The sequence below is a fragment of the Dromiciops gliroides genome, chromosome 1 (assembly GCF_019393635.1).
Source record: "Dromiciops gliroides isolate mDroGli1 chromosome 1, mDroGli1.pri, whole genome shotgun sequence".
NCBI lineage: Eukaryota > Metazoa > Chordata > Mammalia > Microbiotheria > Microbiotheriidae > Dromiciops > Dromiciops gliroides.
The window spans coordinates 617,756,275-617,770,445 of NC_057861.1; the positions used below are offsets into that span (position 1 = coordinate 617,756,275).

At 39.6% G+C, this 14,171-nt stretch overlaps 1 protein-coding gene across 1 annotated transcript in view; it reads right to left on the reverse strand.

The window, feature by feature from the left end:
• Positions 1 to 14,171, reverse strand: part of ABCA1 (ATP binding cassette subfamily A member 1) — a 154,139-nt gene that overhangs the window by 102,078 nt on the left and 37,890 nt on the right. Inside the window, exons 3-5 of the mRNA XM_043973487.1 lie at positions 11,504 to 11,597; positions 4,429 to 4,570; positions 3,712 to 3,830 (exon numbers count right to left, since the gene is read on the reverse strand). Coding sequence (XP_043829422.1) covers positions 3,712 to 3,830; positions 4,429 to 4,570; positions 11,504 to 11,597 — 355 coding nt within the window. The remainder of the gene's footprint in view (positions 1 to 3,711; positions 3,831 to 4,428; positions 4,571 to 11,503; positions 11,598 to 14,171) is intronic.

A 14,171-nucleotide genomic window follows, 5' to 3' on the forward strand; every position in this document is an offset into this window, starting at 1 on the left:
TGAACATGCTAAAGCCTGGAATCTTATAGTACCCACCCCCAACCCCCCCCCAAAAAAAAGAAAGAAACTTGGCTTGCTCCCGAAAGGAAATACTCCAAGTGGTAATCTATGTGTTCACAGATAACATGCAGATAGATTTACAAAGGGCTCCTCAAATGGAGCAAATAAAAGGCAAGAAGATGAACACAGATGTAGTCAGAAAACCCAGGTATGAAAGCAAATGTAGTCATGTTTTCAGTAGGAATATTCCCACAGATAAAGGCACATCTTCAAAGTAGATAATTTAATCTGGTGCCCACTAACAGCTTAGGTGAGTGGAAGTGATTTTACCCTGGCAAGTTCCCTGTGGTGTTGCTGGAAATCTCCAACAAGTTGTTGGTTCTTGCTAGAGATAAGTGATGTGTCTGTACATTTCCCTCCAGACAGAGATCTGGCTCAGAGCCACTGGCAGAGCAGAGAAAGGGGGAAGCTATTTAAGTTATCGCTGCAGGGCTCCTCACTTTTCTTGAGCAGCATGGCACGCAATCAGCAAAAATGGGAAGCACCAGGGTACCTGAGAGGTGTCTAACGAGGACTGACAAGAGGCAGTTAAAAAAATCAGCAAATTTCTCAGAACTCAAGAATGAGAACAGGAAGGCACCTTGGAATCGGAGTGCCCCAACTTTTGCAAATAATGATGACAACACTAAAAACAAGCTCCAAACAAGGAAGATGAGGCACAAAGAAGGGGAAAAGGATTTGCCAAAAAATCGGGTTAGTGACCAAGGCACTGAAAATTCATATCTCTTGGATTCCCAGGTCAGCGTCCTTTTCAAATCCACCAGGAACGTTGCTGCCATCATTTCTCATGCTCAAAAGATGAAATGACAATTTTTCTTGGTAGCAAAATAGCTGTTTCCCAGTTAACCCCGGCAGAGACTGGAGACTGCATAACTACTCCACTCCCCACCTTCCCCAGAGGCAGCTCTATTTCAACAGGAAAGCTTTCTGGCAGAGGCACCCTCCTAGGCATTCCAAAATGGATTATTGTTGAAAAGGGGATAAAAAAATTTGACCCCTCTGTCGGGCCCAGTAGGCCTATGTGTTGGTGAATTCACACTTGCAACAGGACACCAGAAGTCCCCACATCAGGGAAGTACCACTGTACACAGGGAGGAACACCAGCTCATGATGCCAGAGCTGAAAGGGGACTCAGAAGCCATCTCATCCTACCCCTTCATTTTTACATTTGAGAAAACTGAGGCCCAGGAATATTATGTTACTCCCCAAGTTCACATAGGGTAGTGTCAGAGGCCCTAGGTTCAAATCACTCCATGCCTGAGTAATCTTAATAAATCACCTAATCTCCTTTGGTCTCACTTCAATTTCCTAATCTGCAAAAATAGGGGTTTCAATTTAGAATCTAAAATCATTAAAAATAGAGCTGAAGTAGAGTCTTTCTAATACAAGTTCTTTGACCTCATTATCATTCCTTCAGTCAACAGACTGACACCATACTCTCCCCCACCTTTGAGGGTTTTTGGTTTGGGGTTTTTTTGCAGGGCAATAAGGATTAAGTGACTTGCCCAGGGTCACACAGCTAGTAAGTGTCAAGTGTCTGAGGCTGGATTTGAACTCCTGAATCCAAGGCCGGTGCTTTATCCACTGTGCCATCTAGCTGCCCCCACCTTTCAGATTTTAATAGGAAATCTAGAGGTCCTAGAATTCTCTCCTTCCTCTCCCCTCCTTCACATCTTAAAAAAAAAAAATCCAAGGTCTGAGATTCTTTGAGATTTTGATGTTGGACTAGATGGCCTGGGGTCCCATCCAGCTCTAAATATATAATTCTCTAACCCAGTTTAAACACCAACACTTTTACAGATACCTCCTTCCTTACTAGATATATCATCACTGAATAGGTCTTTTAGTCAAGTATCCCCTTTCCTTCCCCACCCTCCAGTAGAGAGTCAGAAATAAGTACATTTTTTTCAGAAAATTATTTTGTAGCCTCATCAGATTCACGAATTCATTGATCATCACTTGGTACTAAATACTGCACATCTGTATATTTAATGAGAGGCAGCACGGCACAGAGAAAAAAAAAGAACTTGGAGCCAGGAGACCCAGCTCTGAGATCTTAACATTGTGTATGACAGTGGGCAAGATATAACCAATCTTTGCTTCAGTTGTCTCATCTGAAAAATGAATATAATCATACTTACACAAACTACCTCCCAGGGTTCTTAGGAGAAAATTTTTACTTTATATAAATGTGAACAAAGGCAGTCCACAAAACAGGACTACTGTCTATAAGGCTACAGAAAGAGGATTTTACTTTTTAAAATCAAGGTTCAAGGGGAGCTAGGTGGTACAGGGGATAAAGCACGGGCCCTGGATTCAGGAGGTCCTCCTCAGACACTTGACACTTACTAGCTATGTGACCTTGGGCAAGTCACTTAACCCTCATTGCCCAACAAAAACAAAAACAAAAAAAATCAAGGTTCAAATACACTCAAACTGAAGAATCAAGTGAATAGCCATAGAAAACCTGAAGTTCCCTTCTTAGAAACCCCTGTGTGCATACCTTGTTATAATTCTAATTGATTTTAGAGAAATATAAATGTCTGCCTATTGTCTGGGGATTTCAGCTTTGGTCTTTGTTATTCACCACTACTTCAATAATTGAAATATCTAATTAAGCAATAATTTAAGTACCCATATTCATTGATATGGGTACTCATGGACTGTGCGTAAATCATATCCTTCTGCACCTTACTACTAGGTAGTTTTTGTGAGTCTGTGTGGCTGGAAAAAATTCATCACTGGATAGCTAACATTCTGGTGACAACCTTTCCAAAATTATTAAGGCTGGCCCTTGGAGAACAGAAACACAGTCTGTCGCCAGACCCCTACTCAAAGACTTTCTAGTTTATGAGCTAACCAGAATTCATGTTCCAGTGACACAGGCCCTCAGAACCTGGGGTTACAGGCCCACTAGAATGAGGCACTGCATTAGTGGAGACATTCCCCGCTGGTGCAGCTCATTCTAAATCCACATTCCACAATCAGCAAGACTCATTGTCTCTAACCTGTGACTCATCTCAGTTCTCCCTAAAGACTATAATTTCATATTCCCCAGGAAAAAAAAAAATGCATCAACTATTTTAGGTGACTAACCCTCCCAGTTCTTCTTTCAAAACATTTAATGCTAATGACAAATTGAAAAACATAACCTTAAAGGCCATTAGCTAACTAGATGTGTAGCAAGTCACTTCCTTTCTCTGGGCTTCAGCTACCTCCTCTATAATATGAAAAGACTGGACTAGATCACCTCTTTGCCACTGAGATTTCTGGCATCTCTCCTTGAAGGAAGGGCCAGTCATTTTTGTTTAGTGCCCTAAGCTGAGCCTTCCTCACATCCTGTCTTTCTTCAAGACCTAGCTCAACTCCCACCATCTTCAAGAGGCCTTTCCCAATCCCCCTCAAACTGGTACCTTCCTTCTGAGATAACTTCCAATTTACCCAGTCTATATTATATTATGTATATAGTAACTTAAGCGCTATCACCCCCATCAGAATGTGAGCTTGAGGGAAGGGATGGCTTTTGCCTTTCTTTGTATCCCTGGTTCTTAGCATTACAGTGTTTAATAAATGCTTGTTAACTGACTGACTGCATCGTCTTTCTTTTACCAAAACAGTTCAATCACAGAGCAAACCAAATTTTCCACTTACTTGAGTTGAAAGTCCCCAGACTCTGCAAAGTTCCCAAAAGCTTCTGTGTGTCCTTCATACTAGTGTCTTTCTGGCTATATAACAGGAGTCTCCGAGCATCTGAGAAGAGTCGTGAAAGGCTGCAGAGGGAGGAGAGGAAAAGGAAAGAAAAATGGGAACTGGGCACATAAATGTGCTTGACCTATCTCCCCACAGATTCTCACAGAATAATTGACTTTGATATGGTTAGATGATTTCTTTCCACAACTCCCCAGTCTCTGACACTAAAAGTGGCAAAGGGGGCTATCTTCTGCATATCTGGCTACATGTGTATTACCAGGGATAATGCCTACAACAGTAGACTACTCATTGCACCTGGTGGCATCAAGGTTTTTATGCAATTCTCCTTCCCCTCCTTTGTGAGAGCATAGATCTTGAGCTAGAAGGAAACTCAGAATCTATCTAGTCCAATCCCCCTCCATCATTTTACAGCTAAGTCAACCAGGAAGTTGGACAGGTAAAATTAGAGGTGGAATTTGAACCCTGATCCTCTGAACCAGAGTCATGACTCTTTCCATTAGTATTATCACAATGCCTCCAGTCATGCAAATCTCTTTGAAAAATGACTTTGTCCTAGTGTAACCATTCAATATTCCCTTGGAATAACAGTTATTATTTTCTGGGGGAAGCTATCAACTGACCAGCTGAAAAAGAAAAAAAATCTAATCTAATACTCACATGGATTTGTCGAAGTTCCCAACAACACCAGGAGATTCACCAGGGGTTGGATAGCGGAAACAGGGGTTGTTAGCATTGCAGATAATCCCCTGGACCCAAGAAAGGGTTCCTGCAGACGGCATAGCTTTGTTTGGAAAGTGGCCTATTGAAACAAGGGAGAGAAAAACCACAATGGGAAACGTCTTTTGGAGCACTCATGGTCATCTCCCGCTACTCCCCAATATGAACTCTTTGTTCTTCTGGTCCAGTGGGTCATATCCTCCCCACAGCACGCTGTGTCCCTCCTGTGATCAGGTCATGTTGCTGCACACACCTGGAAATCCCTCCCCCTTCTCCTTTTTATCAATTCAAATAGCCATGGAAGTCATAGAGTCTGAAATGGAAATCTGCCTGAAAGGGAATTCAGAGAACATCTAGGCCAGAGGTTCTTAACTGTCTTTGCATCCTGTTCCCCTTTGGCCTCCCTTCTTTTGAATCCTCTGGACCTCTTTCCAGAATCAGGTTTTTAAATGGCATATAATAAAATATATAGGATAACAAAAGAAACCAATTATATTGAAATAGTTATCAAAATATATGCAGGTATAAATGTTAATGTAATATAAATGTATGCATGTGTATATATACACATATACATATCATATGTATACGTGTGTATGTATGTGTGCACACACACAACATAAATTCTAGGTTAAGAATCCTTCCTATAGGCCAACTTTACCTCTTACTTCTGTGACCCTTTGGAAAAATTACTTAACCTCTCTCAGTTTCAGTTTCCTCACTTGTAAAATGAAGAGGCTGGTCTAGAGAGCCTAACTCTAAACCTTTATGACCCTTTCTTTTGTTTGTTTGTTTGTTTTGTTTTATTTTGGTTTTTTGCCGAGCAATGAGGGTTAAGTGACTTGTCCAGAGTCACACAGCTAGTTAGTGTCAAGCGTCTGAGGCCGGATTTGAACTCAGATCCTCCTGAATCCAGGGAAAATGCTTTATCCACTGAGCCACCTATCTGCCCCTCCTTTCATTTTTACAAATGAGAAAACTGAATTCCAGAGAGTTGATCACGTGCCCAAGGCCACACAGTTTATTAGGGGCATAGACAAGACCAGAACCTAAGTTTTCTTACTTCCCCTCCAAGAACTCTCTCCCTTACATGTCTGCTCCTTTTCTTTTCTTTTCTTTTCTTTTTTTGGTAAGGCAATTGGGGTTAAGTGACTTGCCCAGGGTCACACAGCTAGTAAGTGTGTATAGTGTCTGAGGCCATATTTGAACTCAGGTCCTCCTGAATCCAGGGCTGGTGCTCTATCCACTGCGCCACCTAGCAGCCCCATGTCTGCTACTTTGCAAAGTGAGTTTGTCTCTTTTTCTTCAAATACCACCACCCCCAGTCCACACCGATCCTTCCCTTACCTGTACTCCCATATAGATACTATGTAGCACTTAAAAGTATGAGCTACATAATGATGCTGACAACTTATAGCTGTAACATATATCTCAATTACTGAGGATTTTCATATACATTCCCTTACTGAAATCCCCGGGATGAGGAAACTGAAGCCCTCCCCTAGTTGGCTTCACTATGCTGCCTTTCTTATAATCTAACACCCAATTATGTTGGATCACAGAATTTTGGAGCTTGAAGGGACCTCAGAGATTTTCTGGTTTAGAGATGATGAAACAGAGGTACTCATTACTTCACCAAGGTTGTTTTAGAGAAGGATTTTTTAAAAAATCATTAGAACACAAGTAATAGGTTATCTCCAAGCATCATCATCATCAGAGAAACTACATGCAAACACTGCATTTGAGAATTCAATCTGGATATAGGCACGACTATGCTGGATCCCACATTTCCTAGTTTTAGACAAGTTCCCAATGGCTATGCTTATGCAATGGCTCAATACACCCTATGCTAGAGCCCTAACTCAGGCAAGGTGACCAGAGCTTTGCTCCTAGGCACTGCAAGTTAGACGACATAGACAGAACTTTCAGCTCTTTTGCAAGCATGGAAACAACTGATCTTATCACTAAGTTAGCAAGAATAATGAGTTAAAACAGGAAGCCACCAGAGAGTTCCCTTCTATTCCTACCCCACCCAACTCTACCTCATCCTGCAGGGACCTTTCCAGTTGCAATGGAGGGTTATTTTATAGCACTTACCTAGGTACCTTTTTATATTACCTGGTGTAAATACAAAAGTTGCTAATGACATCTCACTCTCTATATTTTTATTAACCTACACTCAAGTCAATGAGCATTTATTGAGCACCTAATATATGCAGGCACTATGCTAAGTACTGGGGATGAAAAGAAAGACAAAAAGACAATCCTAATTTGGAGGAATTCACATAGTACAATGAGGGAGAAAGAATGCAAACAAACACAAACAAGATATATACAGGATAAATTGGAGATGATCAGCAATGGAAGGCACCAGCATTTAGGGAGATCAGAAGAAGCTTCTTGCAGAAGACAGGACTTTAGCTGGGATTTCTGAAGGAAGCCAGGGGAGGCAGGAGGTAGAGATGAGAAGGGAGAGAATTCCAGGGATGGGGGGCAGCCAGTAAAACTGTCTGGAATCTGGAGATAGTGTCTTATGCAAGGAAGAACAAGGCTAGCGTCACTGGATTGTGTAAATATAAGGGGGAATGAGATATACAGAGGCTGGAAAGGCAGGAGGAGAAGACCTCTCCAAAGAGAGGATTTTATATTTACATTTGAGGTGGTCAGAAGTCCCAGGAGTTTAATGAATAGTGGGGTGACATGGTTAGGCCTGTACTTCATATTAACTTGACAGCTAAGTGGAGGATGGTCTGGGAGTGATTTAATTTAAGGAGCCTTATTAGCTTTTATCTTTCACCCAAAGCACTTAAGCTCTAGAATGTTTGAATTTGACAACTATTACAAGGTTTTTGGAGTAGAAATTAAATAAAAGGATTCCTCCAAAATTGAATGCTTTCCAAATAAATACTAGGTCCAAATAATGAATGAGGAACTATCCCCACATAAAATCATTAATTCATTCCTTGAAAACAAGACATTGGAAGAAACATTGTTATTTACTGGGGCAGTCAGTTCCTTGAGAACAATGGTATAAAGGGATGATTGGCCAAATGACGTTTCAGCAGGGCTTTGTGATTCTAATGTGTGGTTTGGTTTGCATTATTAATAATGTTTTTGTGTAACAATGTCTGTTGAAAAAACTTAATACAAGTTATGGCTATAAATACCCATGTGGACCAGAAAAAAGTAAATGACTTATTCAACTGTTTCATTATTTGTCAAAGGGGGCTACTAACTAACTTCATTAGATATCGGCTGGTTTAAAAAATAATAATAAATCCACTAATTCTATCCTTATCTGTGTGGCAGTCTTTTGGTGATTATGTAAGGGTTCAGGCTGTTTTAAGGATTTCTAGCTTCCTGAACAACATAGCAAGTTACATTAATATGAGCTTGTCACAAAAGCAAAACATAAAAAGATTTAAGAAGCCTTCAGGTAAAATTGCAGATGACAGAATGGAACAAGCCATCAAAAAGTAAGAAATATTCTGGATGGACCCCTGGCCTTTGGAGATCCTTGCCCTGCCATGACTCATGTCATGGTGCCAACGTCAGAGGCAGAATTCTAGACTGGATGGAGTCATCTGACAGAAGGCATACTTCTTCGGTTCTTTGTTCATTTAACAAATACTGATGACGTATTTGTTGGGGTACTGGAATTTGGAATCAGAGGGCTTGCATTTAAATACCAGCCCTGCCACTTTCTTCAAATATACAACGAATGGGCTAAACAAGACCATCTCCAAGGTCCTTGTTGCATGTTCTGAATAATACAAAGTTGTATGCATCATTTTAAAAAGTGCAAGGTAGTGTGTGATGCCATGTAAATAGTACAAATGATAGTGACACAAGTGAAAAAAGCTATAAACAAAAAATCCCTGACTACCTTTTACAGCCTGTTTGATGAGCATTAGGACAAGGCATTGGTCAAGTCTATGGACCAAGCCAATTAATAAAAACAGAGGGACAATGACTATCTAGTCTTTTTTGGCAACTTCTTTTCTTCCCCCACCCTTTCATCCCCACCTAATTCCCTAAAATTAAATGGTTCCCTCCACAGAAAACCTGTGAGATCTGAAATGCTTCTGCTCCTAGCTACGGCTTTATTTGAGATGGACAATCCCTTTGCTTCCTGCTTAATTTGCATCCTATCATTTCATCCCTCTTCTCTACAAAAAGATCTCCTGCCATCTCATGCTGCCCCCCAGAAGAAAGGTAGCACCCAAATCATGTATGAGCAAAAACATGATTCTTAGGAGACCCCTGTGGTCATTCATTTCCAACAGGGGCTTAGTTGAGTAGAACATTGACTTGGGTCAACTGCTTTAATCTCCCCATAATGAGTTAAAGGAAAACCAAACAAGAAATCCAGCTGAGGTCAGCTGCCCCTGATCAGAGGATTTAGATAACCTGAACTGATATTTCTGCCTACCAAGAAACTGGTTCCATTAAACTATGAATGACATTTTAGAACTAGTGTGCACAAAGTGTCTCAAGCAACATTAGGATGGAAGGCCCTGAAGGAAATAAACCAGTTTCTCTAACAGGTAAAGCAGAGTTCAGTACATTTGCCTGTACTGCAGCATAGGGACTGACTTGGTGTGAGGAAGATCCGGATTTAAATCCTGCCTGAGACACTAAATGTGAAACCCCACACAAATCACTTAACCTCTCTGGATCAGTCTCCTCATTTGTAAAATGAGGATAATAATAATAATAATAATAATAATAATAATAATAAACCTGCCTCACAGGGCTGTTGCAAGGATCAAATGGAATGATGCAGGTAAAGGGCTTTGTGAATCTTAAAGGGCTACATTAATGCAAGCTAATCCTAGTTTCCAATGAAAATAATAACTCATGTGTACATAGCAGTTCAACATTTGCCCTATGTTTAACTTTCCATACATCCTGAGGGGTAAGTAGTGCTACTATCACTACCTTGGTTTTACAGAGGAAGAAACTGAGTATGTAAGGCAAGTCCCAGATCTCTCCTGACTCCAAGTCTAGCCTTCTTCCTACTCTGCCATGAAACTTCTGAGTTGCGATGCTGAATTAATATCTATTGCCCAGAATCCATTCATTCTACATGGTGAGATCATAGGACACAGTAAAGTCATATTGGAACCCTTTATGATACTGACTCAAAATACGAAATGCTTTCTAGACAGTTGTTTGGCATAACTCAGAGGACCCAGAAGGCAATGTGCACTTGGCAAGATTCACCCTAGCTCACAGCAACTGTTTGTTTGGTTTAATGGGGCAGCTAGATGGCATAGTGGATAGAGTGCTGGGTCTATAGTCAAGAAGACCTAAGTTCAAATCTGGCCTCAGACATTTTCTAACTATGTGATCCTGGGCAAGTCACTTCACCCCGATTGCCTCAGTTTCCTCGAGCTGCAGAAGGAAATGGCAAATCACTCTAGTATCTTTGCCAAGAAAACCCCAAAAGGGGTAAGGAAGAGTCAGTCATGACTAAACAGCAATAAATTTCACAGGTATGGCTGGTTAAGTTGGTTAAAAATATGTTACTATTTAATGACGTCAAGGTCATTTAATGAACAGATTAGCTTCACTTTACTCCATGGCCACACCCCTAACCCTCAACCACTTACTTTAACGTAGGTCACTAATCACAATTGAAACAAGTTGAGAGACAATGGATTGATTCTCAAGAATAAATCCACCACAGAAAAAAACAACTCAAATCATATAAATTCCTGATAGTTCTACTGACTTCATATACAAAGGAGGAATTATCATCCTCCTTACCTCCCTGCCCCCAGTTTTCTCTATCTCATGCAGGCTGAAAATGCAGAGGCCATTGACTGGCAAGATCTCACTACTGATCAGCACAGAAATTCTGCCTTACTCCATTTCCAATCTGGGTGACTTCACCTTTCCTTGGGCAGCCTGGAGGGCCTCAGCTCTCAAGGGATCATCAGATTGGTGCAGATACCTGACCAGCTTCAGCCTTACAGGAGCTTAGAACTCCCAAACTCAGCCTCCCCCAAGGGCAGGGATTACAGGCATGTGCCACCACACCCAGCTGTCATCTTCCTTTCGCAGAAGAAGTATATATTATGGCCAATTTGAGCCAACCAGGAAATATCCTTTGTTGTGGTTTAGTATGTTCTAAACAATGGTAAAATATAATTGCGGGTTCGAAATTTGAGCTTTTAAACCTCAATCAAGCAGCATTATCTTCTATCTCAGTGATCTGATGGTAGTCTTGCTTTCAGCATTACTACCCAAATGTTACTAGTCCTTTCCTTTCCACTGAATTTAAGAAATCATGTTTAGGAAAATGTTTCTACATCTTTTTTAAAAGAGACAAGAAAAATCTCATTTTTGCCAGTGGAGGGAGGTCATCAGAATCAGATCAAGATTGAAAGGGCAGGGGTAGCTAGATGGCACAGTGGATAGAGCACCAGTCCTGGAGTCAGGAGGACCTGAGTTCAAATCCAGCCTCAGATACTTAACATTTACTGGCTGTGTGACCCTGGGCAAGTCACTTAACCCCAACTGCCTCACCAAAAAAAAACCCAAAAAGATTGAAAGGGCAATTCCATCACACAGCTCTCTCTCTGAAAGATTGCATTTCATGTGCCTAAGTGGAAAAAGAAGTTATATCAGAGATGGTCTTCCTACTTAAATGTTTGGCCTCTGTATTTCTATAGAACTAATGAATAATCTTCTCTTGGCCAATGCAAACAGGGATAATCCAGGAGCAATAGAGTTGGATTAACATACTTTATAAGCAACAGCAGAGATCAAAAGTGAACCCAAGTGGGAATGTGATCCCCTACACTATGCTTTTCAAAAAAAAATTTTTTTTTGGTGATCCAGGTTTTCACCTTTAATTCTATGGGGGTGGTTTTCTAACTAAACTCTCCTGGAAACAATTTAGTCCCCTAAAATTTCTAATTTTTACCAGCTAGACATGAATTAGTCTCTCTCTGTAATAAGAATTCTAATTTTATCAGCAGACATGAATTCAAAGGACGGTACTCACATTCATGTTGTTCGTAAGGTGGATAACTGAGTCGTACAGAAATCAATATGAAGAAGATAAATAGAGGCCAGGCCACTTCAAGCAATAGCTGACACTGAAAAGGGGGAAAAGACACAATATTAATGTTTCGTTTTTTAAAAAATATTTTTATTTATTCATTTTGTCTTTACATCACAGATGTTTTTTAAAAAACATACAAAAAATAAAATAAAATAATTCTCCCTCTAGATTGAACTTCCTACATTGTGACAAAGAAAAGCAATTATGTTCATATACCATGCTTTTTTCAGCCATTCCCCAATTCATGGGTCCTCATACCTTATTTCCGATTTGTTTTGCTATCTCAAAGTGCTACTATAAATATAGTTGTATACAGTAGGCCTTTCCCCTCTCCCCCAATCTTTGACATCCTTAGATATTTGTCACTGTGGATAAATGTACAGGCAGTTTAATCACTTTACTTGCACAATTCCCAAATGATAGCCAAGATGTTGGACAAATTCCTAGTTGCATCAATTGTATATTAGTGCTTCTGTCTCCCCACAGACTCTCCAACACTGACTGTTCCCATTTCTTATCATCTTTGCCATTTTGTATAACATAAAATAAAATCTCAGGCTTGTTTTCAATTGGGATGAGTTTACAATTAGCAATATGGGGCATATTTGCATATGGTCACTAATAGCTTCAATTCTTCTTTTGAAAACTATTTGCATCCTTTGACCACTTATCCAGTACATTAATATCTCAAAAAGCAAAATAGTTTTCTATTGCCCCTAACAAAGTCAAGTTAGGAGCTAGACTAAAGTAAAGGAGTACCAGTGCAGAAAATTGCTCCAAACACAACTAGGATGTCCATACAATGCCTCGCTGATTTCTGATCATCCACGGTAAGGGGGGAATATTTGAAACCCACAAGATATATAGCACATTCAGCTGAAGTGCCTGCGGAATCTGAAAGTCCCTCATCATAGAAAGTAGTTTTAATCAGGCCTGGGAGAAGCCCAAGAAAGACTTGAGGACTCCTTGTTCCTATCACAGCCTACAAAGTGCTAGACCATTGTATACATAAACAAGTAAAAAAAAACAAAAACCACCAAAAAGTTGGATTAAAGGAAATATGATTTCTGCAAAAGGAGATCCTTTGCTAACCTACTAGAGTTCTCTCAGAAGAAAAGCAAACCTGTAGCCAAAACTGTCAAAATGAAAGGCAGCTAGGTGGCACAGTGGATAAGGCACCGGCCGACCTGAGTTCAAATCCAGCCTTAGATACTTAACACTCACTATCCGTGTGACCCTGAGCAAGTCACTGCCCAGCTAAAAAAAAAAATGAAAGTAACAAGAAAAATTTACTTAAACCACTAATGCTAGCTATCAAGTCCCAAGAGGCTTTCTTACATTCACCTTATCACTAATCCTAGAAAGGTAGAGTGGAAAGAATCTAGAGTCAGAAGAAATGGGTTCAAATTCTGCCACCATCACTTACTAGCAGTATGAACTTGGGAAAGTCACTTTACTCTAGGTATCAATAACCTCATCTGTGAAATGAAAGAAGCTAGACTAGATATTACTCTTTAAGTTACTTTCTACCTCTAAATCTGATCCTCCAGATTTTCATCATATGTATAAAATGTCCTACTGTCCTAGACCCTATGGACCCACCACAGCTATGGGTTTCTTTTGGTTAATAGTAATTAAAAATGTAGCTAAGACCACAACTGATTTCAAATTTAAAAAAAACCTTTGACAAATTCCACATCGAAGCCTATTTTAAAAATGAGCTACTACAAAACCAAGAAGAATAATTTTATCACAGAAAGCTTAGGTGAACAAAAATAAGGATTGGGATAAATGGGTAGCAATGTGTCTTCATTTCTGAACAAATTAGTGCTAATAGTGGAGTTCCCTTGAGATTGGTCTTCTAAAAAAGTTTTATTAATGATCCAGAAGAAGAATTATACAGCAAAATCTCCAGATGACAGATACTAAGCTCTTCTGGGGATCAAATGACTCTGTGTGTATATATACATATATACACTCATCCATATATACATGTATATATATGTTTTATATATATATATATACACACACACACACATACACACATGTGTGTTTATGTGTTTGTATCACTATGCAAACCTTAAAGCATTATATAAACCAGGACTTCTGGTATCCATTAACTTGAGTTTTAAAAAATATTTTGATAATTATTTCAATATGCTATAATTGTTTCCCCTAGTGATCCTATGTATTTTATTTTATACATTTAAGTACATTATTCTGAGAAGTCCATAGATTTTACTAGACTACCAAAGGGGTCCCAGACACAAAAAGATCATTAACCCCTGATATAAATGTTAACTATTATTAATATTATTAGATGTCAAGTTTATTAGGATAAAATATAAGAAGATTACACGAGACTATGATTTCGCAAGGCTACAGAGAAGGACACGAACTCTAATGTGGATAAAGTGCAAAATGATACATTTAGGGGAAAATAATCCTATGGTTAAACAGTATTATTATTATTATTATTAAACTAGCATTTATATAATGCTTAATATTTGCTAGGCAATAGGCTAAGTGCTTTACAATTATTATCTCATTTGATCTTCACAACAACCCTGAGAAGTAGGTTCTATTATTATCCTCATTTTACAGAGGA